At 43.7% G+C, this 20,871-nt stretch overlaps 1 protein-coding gene across 2 annotated transcripts in view; it reads right to left on the reverse strand.

The window, feature by feature from the left end:
• NRBP1 (nuclear receptor binding protein 1) overlaps positions 1–20,871 on the reverse strand; it is a 214,483-nt gene that overhangs the window by 188,586 nt on the left and 5,026 nt on the right. For both annotated transcript variants that reach the window (XM_033937868.1, XM_033937869.1), the window contains exons 2-4: positions 17,037–17,278; positions 8,405–8,527; positions 8,224–8,325 (exon numbers count right to left, since the gene is read on the reverse strand). In XM_033937868.1, the coding sequence (XP_033793759.1) occupies positions 8,224–8,325; positions 8,405–8,527; positions 17,037–17,246 (435 nt within the window). In that variant the 5' untranslated portion in view covers positions 17,247–17,278. The remainder of the gene's footprint in view (positions 1–8,223; positions 8,326–8,404; positions 8,528–17,036; positions 17,279–20,871) is intronic.

Below are 20,871 nucleotides of genomic sequence, written 5' to 3' on the forward strand. Positions count from 1 at the left end.
GCACAGGAAGTATCAAAAAGAATGTCACCATGTGGTTCGAAAAGCCAAAAGAGAGTATGAAGAGAGGCTAGCCAGGGAGGCACGAAATTTCAAACCGTTCTTCAGATATGTTAAAGGGAAACAGCCAGCTAGGGAGGAGGTGGGACCGCTGGACGAAGGAGACAGGAAGGGAGCGGTGAAGGAGGAGAAAGAAGTCGCAGAAAGACTCAACATGTTCTTCTCGTCTGTATTTACAAACGAAGACACAACCAACATACCGGAACCTGAACAAATCTTCAATGGAAATCAAGCAGAAAAATTAACATCCATGGAAGTGAGCCTTAATGATGTACACAGGCAGATAGAAAAACTTAAAACTGACAAATCCCCGGGTCCGGACGGAATCCATCCCAGGGTTCTGAAGGAATTAAAGGAGGAGATAGCGAAACTACTGCAGCAAATTTGCAACCTATCCTTGAAAACAGGCATGATCCCGGAGGATTGGAAGATAGCCAATGTCACGCCCATCTTTAAAAAGGGATCAAGAGGTGACCCGGGAAACTACAGACCAGTGAGTTTGACCTCAGTTCCGGGGAAACTGGCGGAAGCACTGATTAAAGAACACATCGATGAACATCTGGAAAGAAACGAACTTTTGAAAACAACTCAACATGGTTTCTGCAGGGGGAGATCGTGCCTAACGAACTTATTGCACTTCTTCGAAGGAATTAACAAACGGATGGACAGAGGAGACCCCATAGACATCATATACCTTGATTTCCAAAAAGCCTTTGACAAGGTGCCTCACGAACGTCTACTCCGGAAACTGAAGAACCATGGAGTGGACGGAGACGTACATAGATGGATCAGAAACTGGTTGGCGGGTAGGAAACAGAGGGTAGGGGTGAAAGGCCACTACTCGGACTGGATGAGGGTCACGAGTGGTGTTCCGCAGGGCTCAGTGCTCGGGCCGCTGCTATTTAATAAATTCATAAATGATCTAGAAACAGGCACGAAGTGTGAGATAATAAAATTTGCGGACGATACAAAACTATTTAGTGGAGCTGGGACTAAAGAGGAATGTGAAGAATTGCAAAGGGACTTGAACAAATTGGGGGAATGGGCAGCGAGATGGCAGATGAAGTTCAACGTTGAGAAATGTAAAGTATTGCATGTTGGAAACAGAAACCCGAGGTACAACTATACGATGGGAGGGATATTATTGAATGAGAGTAACCAAGAAAGGGACTTGGGGGTAATGGTGGACATGACAATGAAGCCGACGGCACAGTGCGCAACAGCCGCTAAGAAAGCAAATAGAATGCTAGGCATAATCAAGAAGGGTATTACAACAAGGACAAAAGAAGTTATCCTGCCATTGTATCGGGCGATGGTGCGCCCGCATCTGGAATACTGCGTCCAATATTGGTCTCCGTACCTTAGGAAGGATATGGCGTTACTCGAGAAGGTTCAGAGGAGAGCGACACGCTTGATAAAAGGGATGGAAAACCTCTCATACGCTGAGAGATTGGAGAAACTGGGTCTCTTTTCCCTGGAGAAGAGGAGACTTAGAGGGGATATGATAGAGACTTATAAGATCATGAAGGGCATAGAGAGAGTAGAGAAGGACAGATTCTTCAAACTTTCGAAAAATAAAAGAACAAGAGGACACTTGGAAAAGTTGAAAGGGGACAGATTTAAAACGAATGCTAGGAAGTTCTTCTTTACCCAACGAGTGGTAGACACCTGGAATGCGCTTCCAGAGGGCGTAATAGGGCAGAGTACAGTACAGGGGTTTAAGAAAGGATTGGACAATTTCCTGCTGGAAAAGGGAAAGAAGGGTATAGATAGAGGATTCTGCACAGGTCCTGGACCTGTTGGGCCGCCGCGTGTGCGGACTGCTGGGCACGATGGACCTCTGGTCTGACCCAGCAGAGGCATTGCTTATGTTCTTATGTTCTTATAAAGTAAGCTTTTTATGTGAAGAATCAACTTAAAAAAAAAAATAAAATAAAAGTAAAAAGTGCACTGCTACTTATCATGCCTTAAGCTGTCAATTATGATACAAATACTCGTGCATTGAATTTCACTGTTAAGGTGGAAATAGACAACAAAAGGGTGCAAAGTGGCTTGGCTACTTTCCCAATGGAAACCCCGAACAGCATCTTGAACAACAAAGGAATAATTTTAAGCAAAATCCATTAGAACAGGATTTAAATTTTGACTGTTTTCAATTAATGTGCTTGATGTTTCGAAATGTAATGATGTATTGAAAAATCTGTAATCTTTTCAGCAAGCACAGCTATAAAATCTTCGACTGCCATTTGTTTCACATCTAATATCTAGAGTTGCATGATCTATTTGGATCCACTGCTTCAATTCAATAATTTCTTCAGGATCAATATCCTTCTATTAATTGAAAAGGTAGGCTTCAAGTGCACCTTTACCAGGACACTCATTACACCTGTGGAGAATACAATTTTTGACTTTCTTTTTACTTGGCATGGCAAGTATGCCACTTTCTATTTAAAGCTATCTTGCTCGTTAACCTTTCTTATTGAAATTCAGAAAAACCTTTTTTCAATAGACTAGCTCTTTGGAGATAGTGTATGGATTTGTAATTTTTTTGCACGACTTGAAGTCAAGTTTAGTTGGGTTTTTTTAAGCAAAGTAAAAGTTCAGCATAATCTGAACAAGTTTGACATTGATGACTGCAATTACTGCAAGGTCTTTGCAAAACTTCATCAGGTTCAAAACAACCCACAGAAGCAATATGACGACTCAGTGAGGTTTGTGTTTGAGCAATTTTATGTTTTACATAACATCTGGAGTAGATTACTCACTTTCTTCAGCTTTAAAGGAGACTCCCCAAGTGCCACCAAGCTAGTATTAACTTTTTCAATTTTTGCAATTGGTTCTTCATCAGATGATGGATCAGATAATGAAGCTTGAGCAATCATTCTAGTGTTTATCTCTTTTTGACAAGTTATGCACAAATTTTGACCAGGTATGAACTTTAATTGCTCTGCAACACTGTCACTGATAAGCTTCAGATTCTTTCTAACATGATGATATTGATTCACTGGTTAAAAAAATGTTTCTTTGTATTGTGGAAGCTTCGCACTATTAAAAAAATACTTTGATGCAGTATCTTTTAGATTGCTGGTCCAAACTTTAATATAAAGTATCCTTGACTACTGCAATATAATATATCTTGGATCTTAAGAGAATCATCAAAAGATTGAGTATAATTCAGAATTCAGCAGTTCACCTTATCTTTGGCCTGAAAAAAACCACCAGATGTCAGCCCTTATTACAGAAAATTACATTGGCTGCCGGTGGAGGCAAGAATAATTTTCAAGTTTGCCTGTATCTGCTTTAAAATTTTAACTGTTATTTCTCGGGTTTCTGTTTGAACTATCAAAAGTCGGAGGTTTCTCGCTTTTTCAGACTCTCTGCGGTTGGGGTGGGGACCCGGATTTCCTTTATGTTGGGCTGATCGTTCTTTTCGCTGCCTTGGTATTCAGTTGACTGTGGACATCAAGGCTTTGTACAGTTTGAATGTAGATCGTTTGCGTCTTGAGATCAGAGTGCTCCTGCGCCGCTGGATGAAGCTTCCTCTTTCATTGATGGGTTGCGTTCATCTATTCAGGCTGATCGTCTTTCCTAAGTGATTGTATTTGTTGCAAATACTTCCTCTGTTTCTTCTGAAAAAGGATCTGATATGTCTCCAGCGATTTATATTATCCTTTTGTTGGAGGGACAAGAAAGGCAAGATGAATACTACTTTTCTTCAGGGCTCCTGGACTACGGGAGGTTTGGGGCTTCTATCTGTTCATCTCTATAATTTGGCCTGCCTGCTTCACCATTTAAGAGATTGGCTTTTCGCTGGTTCTCAGTATACTGATGTAGCGTTGGAAACAGATTATTTCTTCCCTTGGGCTCTGCCTTATCTTTTGCATTGGGATGGGAAGGCGCAGTTGGGCCTTGGGGCCCGCAGCTGTTTGGTTGAACCACTTTGTAGGGCTTGGCGGTGTCTTTCACAATTTTGGGGCCACCCGTCTTCTAGCTTGGTTCTGCTACCTGGACAGGACAATGTTTTTAAACGATGGGAGAGGAAGGGGCTCTGTACTTTGGGGCATTTCCTTCTGGCGGATGGTGGTCTTTCTCCTTTCCCGGCTCTCAAGGCGTCCTGGTCCCCAAGTGTTATGGATCATTTCGCACATCGATAACTTGTCCATTATGTAGCTTCTTTGTCTAAAGAGTCCTTGACTCAGAACTTTATCATCACTTTACAGGACTTCTTTTTTGATGCTCATTGGGACTGGCTCTCAGTCTTCCAATACCATTGCTGGCTAGTGGCTGTGCAGCTGAGGAAGGAATATTCCCAGCTCCTATCCTTGTGGGCTCAAGATTTGGGCTGCCGCCTTTGGGTGGCATCCTTGGCTCCTCTGGTGCAGCAGATCCCCAGGGTGGTGCAGAGTGCTAAGCTCCAGGAATGTCAATTTTGACTCCTTCATAGGGGTTATATCTCCCAGAAACAGGCTTTTCATTTTGGGTGTGCCCCTACCCCTACTTATCTGAAATGTCACCGGGTGGATAACTCCTTGGCACATGGTCTTTGGTTGTGTGCTGCTATTGCTAACTTCTGGCTGGAGGTCCGTTGCTATTTGCAGACCTTGGTGGGCTATACCCTCCCCTCACAGGTTGAAGGGATTTTTTTTTTTTGGCTCAGGGACATCTGGGAAGGCTCTCTGCAGGCGATAGTCTACTCCGCAAGGGTTATATATTGTGGGAAAGAAGTGCATCCTGAATCATTGGCTTCAGGACTCCCCATCCACCATCTGATACAAGGCTTCAAATATGGGTAAAATTTGTTAATATTTTGGGTGCTCTGTTTGACTTGCAAAATCTTTGCAAATAAATTAAAGCAAGCCTTTAAATTTTCATAGATGAATAGTAATCAATAGTTGAGCAGGTGTACCAAGCAAGAAGTCACCACTTGCATTTGTTACAAATCAATGGCACCCAAAAGATGAAGCCAAAAATTAGCCAATTGAGTTTTTGGGCAACTTTGGCATTGAGGCATCAGAAGAACGCTTAACCTAAAAACTTTGAAAACTCTAAAAGCTTATTAAGTACAAAAAGTTGCACCAGTAGACTAAATTTCAGTCTGATGTTAGCAATACGTGTACAGGAGGCCCTTTAAGTTGCCCATTTGTTTCGTACAACAGGCACAAAAATTTTAAGGCCTCTACTTAGGCACCTCATACTACATGAATTTCATGTTTTAGGGGTTGAAACTTTGCATGGATTAGTGCCATAAGTTAGGGTACCTACATGCTAAATTTCATTAAAATTGAAGATGGTAAGGTGGGGACCACTTGTATAGTAGACATGGACTGACCCCTCTATATATCACCTTATCATGCTCATCTCTCTGGTTTTGCTCCTCATGCTCAGTGTCCTAAGTCTAACTATGCTCCTGATGGTCTGCTCCATATGGTTTGGTCCTGTGAGAGGATACAAACCTTTATTGGTCATTTTTTTTTGCACACAGTGTTGTGTAAACATAACCCTTTCAGGGCAGATGTCCTGCTGTTTCTCAAGTACAGTCCTTGGGCTTGTCTAGAGGGAGAATGTATTGTTTCACAAGGCTTCTTTATTAGCTAGGAAATGTATTATTTTGCACTGGAGACAACCTGAAACTCCTACTCTCACATTATGGAAAAACGAACGTCAATATTATTAAAACTGGAATATTTGGATGCTAAATAAGGTTCACCTAGATTATGGAGATGGTAGAAGGAAATTTGGTCCCCTGTTTGGAATGGGTTGTCTCAGAGCCCATAGTGTTCCTTTGCATTTGAGGGAGGGGGAGAATTTTCTGATTTTTGTTCATATTGTTTAAAGCTTTCATGAAGAACCAACGCGAACGGCTTTCTATTGCCTGTTCTACTGCTGAACATCGTTGTACTTATTCTCTTGCTATTATTGATAAAAGTAATAAAAATTTTGAAGGAAAAAAAAGCTAAGCGAGTTACATTAAAAAGAGACATACATAAAATCAAACACCAAAACTTAAAATATCAAATTCAAAAAGGGAGGAATGCAACCAAATTTGCTACATATCATTTCTTCTCTTATTTTATTTCAGCACATACATACATTGTGTTAATTTATTGACATTGAGGAGCAAACACCTGCAGAAATAAATGGTTTTTAGTACCTTACAAGACTAGTCATAGCTCTTATATAACCACATGTTACCTGGCAGCTTATTCCACATTTTAAAGCAGATCATTCTGTTGTCACATGTTTAGTATCTTCAACCACTAACTCCATCAATAATTCAGACCTTAGGTTTCTTCTAGGAATATATACAAACGATACTCGTTTCAAATTAGAGAATGACACGGGGACAAATTTGTCCCCACAGGAACTCAATTTCCCCTTCCTGTCCCCATGAGTTTTATCGCTGTCCCTGTCCCATTCCTGTAAGCTCTGCCTTAACTGCACAAGCCTTGGAACACTTATGATTTTAAAATGTTTGAGGCTTGTGCAGATGAGGACGGAGTTTTCAGGGTTGGAACAGGAAAATGACTTCCCATGGGGACAGGGAAAAATTTGTCCCCGTGTCATTCTCTATTTCAAATACCAAGGTATACCATCTGAATCAATGCCACCAGTAGCGAGAGCTCAATACCTCATAGGAGTTAGAGGAGCTATGAGTAGGACTGCAGACCAAAAAGATAAGGAACTGGAAATGACAAATTTGACTAAATTCCTCAAGTCATCATTAGAGTGATAACCTATAAGACCACCTTGTTTGCTTCTCTTGCTCTTAACTTAGACTGAAATATAGTCACAATTTCAGTTTAATTTTCAGTGAAATTTATATGTTCCCGACATATAAATTATTTTAAATTCAATGTGTTGAACATAGCAGAATTTCTTGTGTTTTAAATCCAGACTCAGTTTATAGTCTCTAAAGAGAATGAAAGTTCAAGTTGAAACTTCCCAGAGTTACATGCTTAAAGACAAGCTGCAGCTCACATCATGTGACTAAGTAGTTTTTCCTTAATTGTATCTTGCATAAACTTTGGTCATGTTTTTTCCTTTTGTTATGGATAAAATTTAGAATGGATTTTGGATTTCCTATTCAATTTCTGTAACTTTCTTATGCCACGTTTTGAAATTTTATTTCCAATTATAAGTGAAAACAAATAAGACAGATGAGAAAAGAGGAGTAAACATTAATTAGAAGTATAAGCTGCTTCTAATATAACATGTCTCCATTATTCCTCTCAATTTATACTTTTTAATTTCACATTTTCAAAGAAAACGTTACCGTATCACTATAAGAACATAAGATTTGCCGCTGCTGGGTCAGACCAGTGGTCCATCGTGCCCAGCAGTCTGCTCATATGGCAGCCCTTAGGTCAAAAAGACCAGTGTCCTATTTGAATCTAGCCTTACTTGTGTATGTTCTGTTCCAGTAGGAACTTATCCAACCTTGTCTTGAATCCCTGAAGGGTGCTTTCTCCTATAACAGCCTCTAGACAAGCGTTCCAGATTTCTACCACTCTGGGTGAAGAAGAACTTCCTTATGTTTGTACAGAATCTTTTCCCTTCTAACTTTAGTGAGTGCCCTTTCATTCTCTTCACCTTGGAGAGCGTGAACAATCTTTCTCTCTACTAAGTCAATTCCCTTCAATATCTTGAATGTTTCGATCATGTCCCCTCTCAATCTTTCCTTCTCAAGGGAGAAGAGGCCCAGGTTCTCTAGCCTTTGTTGTACGGCAACTCCCCCAGTCCTTTTTTGCTGCTCTTCTCTGGACCCTTTTGAGTAATACTATGTCCTTTTTCACGTAGGGCGACCAGTGTTGGATGCAGTATTCCAGATGGGGGCGTACCATGGCCTGGTACAACGGCATGATAACCTTTTCATATCTGTTTGTGATCCCCTTCTTAATCATTCCCTTCATTCTAACTGCTCTCCTCTTGAACCCACTCTGCACCTGATCTCTGCAGGGAGCTTTTACATTCTGATTCAGTGTGTGTAGACTTCTTCAAGAAAGGAGATAAAAATTAATTTTGCTGCTTCAATCACCTTAACAATGTTACCTCTAACTACAGACTGCAATAATTACACTGAACATACTGGGAAGCACAGATAACAAACTGGAAAGTACAAGGAAGATAAGAAAGCAGAGGGTGGAAGACTAAATAAAGGTGTCTTACCCTGGCTTTATTTTCTTTTACATCAGCCCAGTACTTGTGGAACTTGACAATATTAAGATGCTCCAGCTGGATGAGGTTATCAAATACAGCTTTCACTTTCTCCTGTGGAACAGCAAGTCAAAAGTGTTAGCAAATCATTCAAGTCACTTCCCTCCCTCTTGCCAGGTCCATTCTAAGTTACCTCCTGAAGCTTAAAATTCTTCCGTTCTGAAAACTGGACCTCATTCCACACCACCTCAACACCCTCTTCTGTGTCCATTGCCAAATAGGCACTGTCAATACCAGGAACATTGCGTTGGTTCACCTGAAACAAAATACAAACATAAGGACTCTACAGAATTTTAGTCAGGTGCATATTTATCAATGATCTAGAGAAAGGAATAACTTGTGACATAATTAAATTAGCTGATGGCACAAAGTTGTTCAGAATTGTTAAATCACAAAAAAAGATAGCAAAAAATTGTAAGAGGACATTGTGATACTGGAGACTGGGCATTAAAATGGTAAATAACATTTAATGTGAGCAAGTGAAAAGCGTAGCATTTGGGAAAGAGGAACCCAAACTATAGCAATGTGATACAGGTTCCATGTTAGGAGTCACCGCCCAGGAAAAGGACCTAGGTGTCATTGTTTCAACAGGATACGTTGAAACCCTCAGCTCACTGTGCAGGGGCAGCTAAGAAAGTAAATAGAATGTTAGAAATTATCAGGAAAGGAAACAAAAATGAAAATGTTATGCCTTTTTATCACTCTATGGTACAGCTGCACCTCAAATGCTGTGTGCAATTTTGGTCACCGCATCTCAAAAAAGATGGTAAGATTAGGTTCTTAACACGATAATCTCTCTCGTTGAAGAACAGTCTTGACCAGTGGATTATTCTCCCCCAACCGAGAGCTGTGCAGAAGGCATCTACATTTCCTTCCTCAGTGGCCTGTACCTGTATCTCCTCAGCTTGTACCAAAGCAGTCAACCACTATAAGAGGAGAAATAAGGAGGAGTACAGAGATCCTCCCCGACAAGGAAGTTTTGTTCTGCTCTGCTCTGTAACAAGTATGAGGGGCCACTGAAAAGTTCTCAGCCCAACCAAAAAGAGAATGATATGGAGCCATGAAAATTACAAGTTATTCCACAATTTTCTTGACACTTCATTTGTGATATGAAATTTCTTCTGGAGACACCGATAAAGATTCCACCTATGAAGAAGCTACACTTCTATATGAGTGTACCTTTATGGATATAGGTGAATGGTTTCCACTTCTAATATAGGCTGAAAAAAATGGCCATATGGATCTATCTTGAGATGGTCGTTTTTGAGGCTGGTCAGATTTTACAGTCAGCTCCCACCAGTACAAAGTGATGATCCAACAATCTAAATTCATGCATAACGTCCAAATACTGCATTAACACTCTGCGCACATCCAATAATTACAGCACTGATTGAGATGAAAACTGAAGACTACTTTCGATAAGAAAGATGGTACCGTACGCAAAACTACGCCTGAATCTGAAATTCTGAGGAAGAGATCTCTGCATGACAATGCCTGCAATTCCAACATCCTTAAAGCTGAAGTGATCACCAAAGTTATCGTTTTGACTATTGTTTGTTTATTGAGAGCTTCTATACCACTATTAATGACTGGGAAGTCCATTCAGAGTGGTCTACATGAGCCTCTGCAAGGACGCTACAATACATGAGCTTCTATAAAGGTGTCACAATACATTAGCTTCTGTAGAGATGTTATAATAAGGAGTTGTTAGGTGTTACAATACGTGGGCTTCATACAGAGTTGCACAGAACTTCTGTGAGATGTTACAATGCATGGGCTCAATATTGAACTACACGGAGCTCTGTGGTGGTGTTAGAATACAGAGTTATTAATACCAGCATGATTATGCCATAATCCATCAACCAACTTATGAACTGGTTCATTGATCATCCTACTTATATATGCACATGTTTATGCCGAATCAATCATAGCTAAGAAGAAGGACGATTTAAATTAAGTCAGTAATTTAAAGAGTGGGTAGGGTTAGCCGTCATCTACCATGTTACTATGTCTTATGCGTATACACATGTAATACTAGGCTTACTATTGCAGCTAAATACTCTATACTGTGATAAGCAGACTATGCCTGCTAGGAGTGTCCCTAGTACATGTCCCAGTGCAAATCCAGACACTGCCCATAATCTGTCTTATTCCCCATTTTCTGCCTCTCAGACCAAATTTCCTTCTAGGGCCTGTGGAGGGAGTAAGAGAGCGGCAGTGCTAGGTTCCCATCCCCCTCTGGGTCACAAGGTGAATCACCGGAAATCCTTTCCACCCGAGGGTTGGGGGCGGGGCTGCAAGCTGCTCTCTCTGAAGACTAGACTCCTAGAAAATCAGAGGAGAGAGGAACAGCAAGGGGGAAGGTCACAAGGCTCAGGGCTGAGAGCTCCTGATAGCAGTCAAGCTCCTGAGGCCATGGAGTTTGTAGAAGCTGGAGAAGAATCACCTTCCAGTCTGAATGAGGAACCATGTGACATAGAGTTGGAAACAAGCCCTGAAGCTAGTGTTGGGCTGACTCCTGAGAATACTCCTATGGAGGTTTGCCTCATAAAAGCAAGCATTTGAATGTTGCTGAAGTTGATGGCAAGTTTGTTTTTGATTAACTTTTTCTCAGACTGAATAATTCTAACTCATGTTAAAGAGTGGATTTTCACTATGCTGAATTAAGCAAGGACTTTTATTTTGAAGTTTGTTTTTCCATTTTTGAAAGCTTAACTGTGTTTTCCTTTTTGAATCAAGTGTACTATGGTATGCTAAGACAGTGGGGTTAGCCCCGTGTTACGTGGTGGGATAGCGGGCCTAATTTCTGGCGATTCAAGACCACACGGTGCACACAGTCTTTCCAGCCTTCAGTCGCTGAAGAAGCCAGTATTTTTGCACTGACTTGTAGCTTTGTTTTGGTGGAAAAGCTTTTCCTTTCTTTTGGTAATGAATTCCACCTGGACTATGATGTAAATGAGAACTTACCTCTGAGGAAGAGAGTTTTGTTTAAGTTTGGACTCTTTTTGGTTTCTCAACCAGAGACTGTTTATTGAACATTGTGTTGGCCGAGACCGAAGCCCTCAGGGAGACCAGCCGACTGAGCCGAATGAGGGCGGCCCGCCGAGGCAGAAATGAACGGAGGCGAACCGTGTCCAGCACGGCCCCAATGACTGCAGGGACTGCGATGGGCACAGCTGGGACTTTGGGAAGTTGATCTCAAAGCCCAGACACTGAAGGAAGATAATAGTCTGACGGGTCACTAAAATAACCCCCTCCCTCGATGGGGCTTTGATAAGCCAGGCGTCGAGGTACGGGAAAACCTGAAGTCCTCGTGACTGCAAGGTTGCCGCCACCATCACGAGGCACTTTGAGAAGATCCATGGGGTCAAAGCGAGCCCGAACGGGAGGACCCAATATTGCAGATGAAGGTCTCCCACCTGAAAACGAAGGAACTTTCTGGAGGCCGGGTGGATCGGAACATGAGTGTAGGTCTCCTTCAGGTCGAGGGAACACAACCAGTCCCCTTCGTCCATCAAAGGATACAAAGTGGAAAGAGAGAGCATACGGAACCTCTCCCTGACCAGGAACTTGTTCATCTTCTGAAGATCCAGGATAGGACGGAGGTCCCCGGTCTTTTTGGGAACCAGAAAATATCGGGAGTAAAACCCAGAGCCCCCCTGACAAAGGGGGACCTCCTCCACTGCCCGAAGGCGAAGGAGGGCTTGAGCCTCCCGGAGAAGCAGGGGGAGCTGTGTCCTGTTGGAAAGAGACTCTCCTGGGGGCCTGTCCGGTGGCAAGGTCCGGAAATTCAGGGAATACCCCTCGCCGACTACGGAGAGGACCCAAGCGCCCATAGTGATCAGCGCCCAGCGGTGAGAGAAGGCGCGGAGACAGCCCCCGATAGGAAGAGAAGAAGGGCCGAGGGCAGAGGAGGCCAGCCCACTCCCACCGGGACAATATAAAGGACGGCGCCGGTTTGGCCGCTGCAGATGTCTGAGGCTTAGGAGGAGCCCTTTGCTGCTGTTGGCGCCGAGGCGGAGGCCTAGAAAACGGATAGCGTTGGGGAGGCAACCTATAAGACTTGGGCAAAGCGGGCTTCGCCTTGGCCCGGACCAAGGAGGCAAAGGAGCACTCATGTTCAGAGAGGCGTTTGGTGGCAGCCTCGATGGAATCATCGAACAGCTTGTTACCCAAGCACGGAAGATTCGCCAACCGGTCCTGCAGGTTCGGGTCCATATCTACGATGTGGAGCCACGCTAGGCGACGCATGGCCACCGCAAAGGCTGAAACCCTGGAAGAAAGTTCAAAGGCATCATATGAGGCCTGAAACATATAAAGCCGGATCTGCAAAAGAGTATCCACAAGCCAGCGAAACTCGGCACGGCGATGGACCGGTAAATCATCCTGGAAAGACGGCAGAGACTTAATGCACTGCTTCAAATAGTACATAAGAACATAAGCATTGCCTCTGCCGGGTCAGACCAGGGGTCCATCGTGCCAGCAGTCCGCTCCCGCGGCAGCCCCCCAGGTCCATGACCTGAAAGTGTTCCCTACCTAACCTAAAATATCCATACCCTATTCGCTCAATGTCCTGTAAGGTAAACCTCTATCTGTACCCTATTATCCCCATCGCTTCCAGGAAGTCATCCAGTCCCTTTTTGAACCCCAGAATTGTACTCTGTCCTATCACCTCTCCGGGAAGCGCGTTCCAGGTGTCCACCACCCTCTGAGTGAAGAAGAACCTCCTTGCATTCGTTATGAATCTGTCTCCTCTCAGTTTTTCTGAATGACCTCTTGTTTTAGTTGTCCCTGCTAGTCTAAAGAATCTGTCCCTCTCCACCTTCTCTATGCCTTTCATGATTTTATAAGTTTCTATCATGTCCCCTCTCAGTCTCCGCTTCTCCAGGGTAAAGAGCCCCAGCCTGTCCAACCGTTCGGGAAAGGTTCTCCATACCCTTTATCATCCTCGTTGCCCTCCTCTGGACCCTCTCGAGTATTGCCATGTCCTTCTTGAGGTATGGCGACCAGTATTGGACGCAGTATTCCAGATGTGGGCGCACCATTGCTCTATACAGTGGCAGGATAACTTCTTTTGTTCTGGTAGTGATACCTTTTTTGATAATGCCCAACATTCTGTTCGCTTTTTTTGAGGCCGCTGCACATTGTGAAGTAAAGTTATAGTTCAAGACCCTGTTAGCCATCATGGAATTTTGGTACAGGCGTCTGCCAAACTTATCCATTGTCCGGCCTTCCCAGCCCGGTGGGACCGCCACGTAGACCTTGGAAGGGTGAGACTTCTTGAGGGAAGACTCCACCACCAAAGACTGGTGGGACAGCTGAGCCTTCTCAAACACCTTACAGGGGACCGTCTGACCATTCCATTTTAGATGGAATGGCCGGGATAGCATAAGGAGTCTCCAAGTTTTGAAAAAAAGTCTGTTGCAACACCGGATTCAGGGGAAGCCGCAAGGACTCCTTAGGAGGATGGGGAAGTTCCATCTCCTCCAGATATTCCTTGGTGTACCTGGAATCAGACTGGAGGTCCAAATGCAACGCCTTCCCCATGTCCTGCACAAATCTGGTGAAGGAAGAAGGTTGGCTCTCAGACTGCCCTTCAATGGGGGGAGGCCGAGAGAGACTGCAAGGCAGCAGAAAAGGAGGGGGAAGCCTCCCTAGAGTACTGCGCCGGCACATCAGTGTCGACAAGCATAGACCCCGAGGACACCCCGCTAAGAGAATGGGGGAGAGTCGATGACAGCTTGCGTTTAGAGGTCCCCGGAGGAGAGGACTCCGGGGTCCGGGGCGCCGAGGACCGATGAAGCCGCCCCAGAGAGCCCCGGGACGAAGACAAGCGTCAGGAAAAAGAAGCAGAACCCCCCCGACACCAGGGCCTCACGGTGCGGAACCTGAGACTGCATGGGAGACTGCCGGAGACTCGGGTCGGACAAAGGTCCAAGGGCTTGAGGGACCCTGTAATGCGAGGGCCTGGTGACCTACCCCGCCTCGGAGAAGAATCCCTGGGCTTCTTCGTAGACCTCCGGGACGAAGAAGACAGACGCTTCGACCGGTGCCGCGACCGAGGTCGGGCAGCGGGAGAAGCATGCCTTGAAGGAAGAGGAGAGGAATCAGTCGAGGACATGCGCCGAGACCGACACACCTTGCCTCTAGAAACTTCGGGGCGACGCTCAGGCTGGTCCGCAACAAGCGAGGTCGAGGTCGGGGCAAGTTGGGCCAAAGCCGAGGAGAGCTGTGAGATGATCGCCTTCAGCATATCCTCAAACATGGGCACTGAGACCAAGTTGGACCCGAAAGGTGCCGCAGTGCACTCCACCGAGGGCAACCTCGAGGAAGAGTATTCCCGCAAGGTGGAGGCACGCTTAGAGATCTTAGAAGGTGGTCTCGTCGAGGCCAGCGGGACTACACTCACCGCCTGGATAGCCAGAGACTCAGAGGGTGGCTTCTTCTGTAACTGAACTGAACCTGAAGGAGGAAGAGGAGACTTACCCAAAGCCGAGGCCTTCGAGGTCGGGGTTGCCAAGGCCTTCGAGGTCGAGGGAGACTTGCCGGGGACCGAGGTCTTCGAGGCCGACGTCGAGACCAAGGCCGAGGTCGAGACCGGGGCCGAAGTGAGGTCAGCCTCCATGGCGAAGAGCTCCACAATTCTGGCTCGACGCGCCAAAGAGCCTGAGGCTGAAAGGTAGCACAACGAGGGCAAGAGTCAGTCGGGTGGTCAGCACCCATGCACAGGATACAACAGCGGTGCGGGTCTGTGATGGAAATTACCCGACCACACTGCGTGCACTTCTTAAACCTGGTAAGAGGCCGGGACATAAGGTAAAAGAAAGGCCGCGGCTACGCGAGGCTAGGCGGCCAAGGCGAACCGGGATCCCCCGGTCACCAAAAACGAAAAGAAAAAAAACAAGTGGAGAAAAAAGTATAAAATACCGCACAGCGACTCCCGAAGTGAAAATAAAGAAGCCGTGGTGCAAGAAAGGCACTTAAAAACGCAGAGAAGGCTCCGCGGAAAACTAAGAACTGAAGACCACGAGGAGGGGACACGCCCTCTAGTGGAGCGGGAAGGCACACACATGCGTGGTGCAGCACTAGAAAACTTTGAGATCTTCAATCAAGTTTGCTTGAAAAGCTGTCCACGACGGGGCTCCGTGGATGACGTCACCCACATGTAGAGAATATGCTGCCTGCTTGTCCTGGGATAACATGTATTATGAATAAATAATATACTTTATACTATATACTTTAAGAATAAATGGGATACCCATGTGGGATCCCTACGAGGGTCAAGATAAGGAAATTGGATCATTAGGGCATAGACAGGGGGTGGGTAAGCAGAGTGGGCAGACTTGATGGGCTGTAGCCCTTTTCTGCCGTCATCTTCTATGTTTCTATGTTATGTATCTATAAAAAAAAATATTGATGACTGTTCTTATGTTGTGGATGTTGCTCCAGTGTTCTATTCTTGACTTTGATATCATCTGTCTGTTTCTGCTGTTTTGCAGATTTTATCAATAAAAATTGTTTCAACATAAACAATGTTGGGGATAAAGGAGAGCCCTGCGGGACTCCACATGTATTCCTCTATGGAAATGAATATTGATCTTCAGTAAACACTTCATACGTTCTGTATTTCAAAACCCCATTGAACCAATTTTTTTACTTTGCTTCTAATCCCAATTGCATCCAAGCAGCTCAACAGTAGGTCATGGTCCACCAGATCGAACGCACTGCTCAGGTCCAACTGCAGAATCAGTGCACTCCTCTGCATTCCATGTGGGTAAAGGGAAATAACCCTATGGTCTAGAACAGGGGTGTCAAAGTCCCTCCTCAAGGGCTGCAATACAGTCAGATTTTCAGGAGTTCCCCAATGAATATGGATAAGATCTATTTGCATGCACTGCATTCATTGTATGCCAATAGATCTCATGCATATTCATTATGGAAATCCTGAAAAACTCAACTAGATTGCGGCCCTCGAGGAGAGATTAACACCCCTGGTCTAGAATGTCTCACCTATTGCACTGGAAATTTATTTTATAAAATGTTTTGCCTATTTTGCTGGCTGAAAAGGGGAAGTAAACTACTGTTACATTCCAAACTTTGTATATGAAAGTAATGCTAGAGGTTGTATTAATCTGCAAAATTTCAATTCTCTTGGAGGCTTTGTTGGGCTGTAGTGGCTGGACAAAATTGCCATTTTTTGTTAAATAGAGCACAGTACATACAAGAGTGACCTACATTCAACAGCCTCTAGGACTCAAACCAATAGAGATCCAGCTGAGAAATTTTGTCTGGTTTCATTTGAGGCTATAGGGAACATTCACAAAAAATTTTATTCAATTTGGAGAAGATCGAGTGATGATGATTTTCAATACTGGACCACTTGACATGGAATGACCCACAACCCCAAAGTGCTTATGTCAGGTGTTCCCAACCTGGGGTACAAGGTGGAATTTCAAGGGGTGCAACAGAGTGGCTTGTGTCCCTTAGTGACAAGCCACAAGTCAATACTCAGTTATCTTCCAGTGTGCCTTGAGCAGTGAAAGTAGATGGTTATGGTATTACTTTTGTAGGGGGTGCAAACATTAATCAAACATTTTCTAGGGGTGTGGAGTATAGAAAAGGTTGGGAACAGCTGGCATACATAATGGTTTTTCATCTGGGATATTTAATTCTCCTTAGCCAAGTATCCCTACAGAAGAAAAAAAAAAAGCCTACCATTCAATGTCATCTCAGATTAAACCACCCTATATTTTTTGATAACAGACCTCTTCACGTCTCTTCTGCCAGCGTCCACAGGGAGACTCCTCCAAAATTTCAGATTCATCTTCACTTTCCTCCTCTTCCTCCTCCTGAGATGGCGCTGCTGTTGATGTAGTCACTGGTGGTGACATAGAAGTTACAGTTGACAATGACAAGGACTCCACTTTAGGGTCTGAGCCCGTACTGGGGGCTGTTTTTCCCTCTCCTTCAGACATTTTGTCCTGTTGGTGGGGGGGGGCCTTAGAATCTAAAATAAACCAATGAAACCCTAGTTAGAAAACTAGAAATACATATTATGGTACTTTGTTCACCTTTTCCACTTAAGCAAGGCTGGTATAACAATTTTTTAAGAGCATGCATAAAAATTAGTACAGAACAAGCATATATTTCACAAGTTCAAGCCTTTCACCGTGGGCTCACTAGTACTGATATTTGTATTAAAATGTAAGCACGGGTGCAATACCTTAGGGCACACGTTTTGTTTGTGCCCCCTCATCCAAGTTTATTGGAGGGAGGTGTTTTCCTATTTGAACCCTTCTTTATACAATTCTGTCCCCTCCCGTACTTTTCTTTCCCAACTTACAAGAGAGGAAGTAGGGACCTGATCCGTAAAGCAATTAATGTGGATCAGAAATATATTTTGCAAACATGAATTGCTAACACCTCTCTGTCATTTTGGCACGGGAGGGCAACCTTTCATTGGCACGGGAGGGCAACCTTTCATGCTCTTTATGTTTTTAGAAGCTAGAGCTATATCCCCTAAGTACAAACACACATTTTTTTAGCAAATCTGGAAACCATATATTCAGAACTTTGTCCCCCAGGGCCCAAAGTTCGGTTCTAAATGTGTTTGTTGCATCTGCAGGGTTAGGATAATCACAATGATTTGGGGATCTTATGAGGAGAGATTGGGGGTATTATTTTTGACTCTAGCTCTAAATCCTTTGCATATCCCTCATTAAAAAGGATCTCCTTGCTAATTACCATTGACTCAAGGAATTAGGGGTGCGGGAGGAACAATTGGTTTATATTAGGTATTCCCTATTTATTATTGCACAAGGTCTTAAAGCTGATCAAGTTGTTATGATTATTACCTATTATGTGTTACTAAGAGATTTGTTAATTAGTTAGGAGAGTCTTGAGTGAGTTTTAAGCCACTAGAACAAAGGACTGCTTGCACGGATACTTGACTTATAATATCTAAGTAGGTTATTTTAACCACCTCTTCTTCAGGTTCATTAGGAAGTGAGAGGTGGGTGGTGTAGGTTGGGTAGGGTTAAGGATTCCTTTAAGTACGCTGAGTCACCATAAGAGTCCAGATGCCTCAGGTCTATTACTGTAGTTGATTGGGATAGGTGGGGGAGAAGGATTCACAAAAAAGTTGTTCATTGGATGAGATTAAAATGTTTATTGTATGAACCAAGGTATTCAGACTAAACCTTATCAAGAAGGTAATGTGAAAGCATTCATGAACACATACCGATAGGCTATCTTAGCTATTGATAACAGTAGAAGCTGATCCCATATGTTTTAAGTGTACTACCACTGCCCTGTATCTGTCCCAAGTAAGAAAGTTGAGAATCTGGTAAGAGTGTTGGGAATTTATATGATTATCTTCCCTGAGTGGCAGAAACAGAAGATAACCAATTGGCCAGTCCATTGGTTATCTTCTTTCACTTAATTAAAATAGATCATATTTCTTTCTGTCAGTCTCTACTCTCAGGGCAGAGAGACAATGCAATAAAAATTATACCACTCAGGAAACCAAGGAAGTTAAAGTTTGTGATCTTACCACTGAGCTTCCAAAGGAGACTTTAGGCCTGGATTTCTACCAGACATCTTGATGCATTATGGGATCTGCAGTACTGATTTCAATGATAAATGCTTTGGGATGCACCAATAAGAACAGAACTGTTCATAAAGTCTCCGTCCTGAAACTGAGTAACTTAGCAACTCTGTTACTATTAGGCTTCTCACTACCATGAAGAAATAAAATCAAATCAAAAATACACTTCTCCCTCCGTATTCAAGGTTTCAGCATTCACAGTTTCGATTATTCACAGTTTTTAACTTGCTGGCTCCTCCCCCCAAATTACATCAGCTTGCATAGAGAAATCGCTGATTCCAAGCATTTACAGAGAAAATTGCCGATTCCCAGCACTTTCTTCACCATGTTTTGCCTCTCCTTCAGGAACAGGCCAGGTCTCGCACCATGTTATTCACGGTTTCACCATATTCATGATGGTTTTTAATAGAAAACAGCGAACATATGAAAAAGTTATTTACGTTTTTTCTGTATTTGCGGTTCTGTTAATCCCCTATCACAGCGAATACGGAGAGAGAAGTGTACAGTAGAATCTTGTTTAACCGGGTCTCAGTCAACCGGGACTCACACAACCAGCAAAAAAAAAAAAAGTACTCCGAAGCACCAGTGGCAGTGTCTTGAACTGCAAATTCTCCCTCCCTCCAGCCCCCAAGCAGCTACAAACCCCCCTCTCTCCCTGAAGCACCAGCACAGTAGTAGTCCTAAGCTGCAAAGCCCTCATTCCTCCCTCCAGTCCCAAAGTGGCAGAAGCAGGCAGTGGTACAGTCACAAAGTCTCTCCCTTCCTTACCTGAGTGCAACCGGTCATCAGGGGCAGCCTCAAAACAGGCTACTTGCAGTCAGTCCTGACAAGGCCTTTCTTCTGATGCGTTGGAAGTAATGCGTCAGAGAAAAGGCCCTACCGGGACTGGCCGTGAGCAGCCTGTTTTGAAGCTGCCTCCTGTTGACCGGCTGTACTCAGGTAAGGAAGGGAGAAAAGGAGGGAGCGAGCGCTCAGCTCCAGACTGCTGCAGGCTTCTGCCACTTTGGGGCTTTAGGAAGGGAAGATGGCTTTGCAGCTCAGTACTACTGCCACACTGATGCTTCAGGGCGGGGGGGATAGACAAGGTTTCTAACACACTCTCAATTAACCAGAAAAACAGTTATCCGGTATCCACCAATCCCCGTGGGTGCTGGATAACTGAGATTCTACTTTTCTACTGTACCTAAGTAAAGATACGGTCAAAAATTAACAGGTACACAATTGGGAGTTACAGTGCCTAACAACATCCAACAGAAATCAATTTCATCTGAACTGCAAACCCTCCAAAAAGGCAAACAGCTATAGGACAAGACACCTCCAATATGAAAACAACCTGTCTATATTCTTAATTACTTATCACAGAGGAATGAAAAGATACACTAGTGGCTAAAATTATGGAAATACTTCGAGTTTGAGATCATAGAACTTTATTCAACTGTTGCTCCAGTTACTTATTTAATCCTGCATGTTTGATATTTATAAAAACATTCTTTGATTGTTTAAACATTATTGGTAATATTTGTGGTCATTTTATTTTATGGTTTAAAATGACTTTTAGTGATTTGACATTCAAAAAGTAAGCGAACGGATGTGTTTCTATTGATATGTATGGCTTAGATTCCGAGTGCTTATAGTACAGTGGGTTGTATTTTTTGTTTTGATGCTCTGATGTCACAGCTTGTGGGTATTGTCTAAAAGCCTGTTGTGCAATATGACAAAATTTGAAATTCTACTTTTCATTAATTGTGAATTAATATTACCATGTTTCTCTGAAACTAAGACAGTGTCATATTAATTTTGGGTCCAAAAATACAGTAGGTCTTATTTTTGGGGTATGTACATGATCATTTCTCTCTTCCTCTCCTTCACTCCAATTCTTCCTCTTTCCCTTCTCTCACCCATCCCCTTGTGCCTTCCCTCTGCAGCATCTTTCTATCCCTCCATCCCCTTATGCAGAACCCTTTCCCAGCTTCCATCCTTCCCTCCCTCCCATC

The sequence above is a fragment of the Geotrypetes seraphini genome, chromosome 3 (genome assembly GCF_902459505.1).
Source record: "Geotrypetes seraphini chromosome 3, aGeoSer1.1, whole genome shotgun sequence".
Taxonomy (NCBI): domain Eukaryota; kingdom Metazoa; phylum Chordata; class Amphibia; order Gymnophiona; family Dermophiidae; genus Geotrypetes; species Geotrypetes seraphini.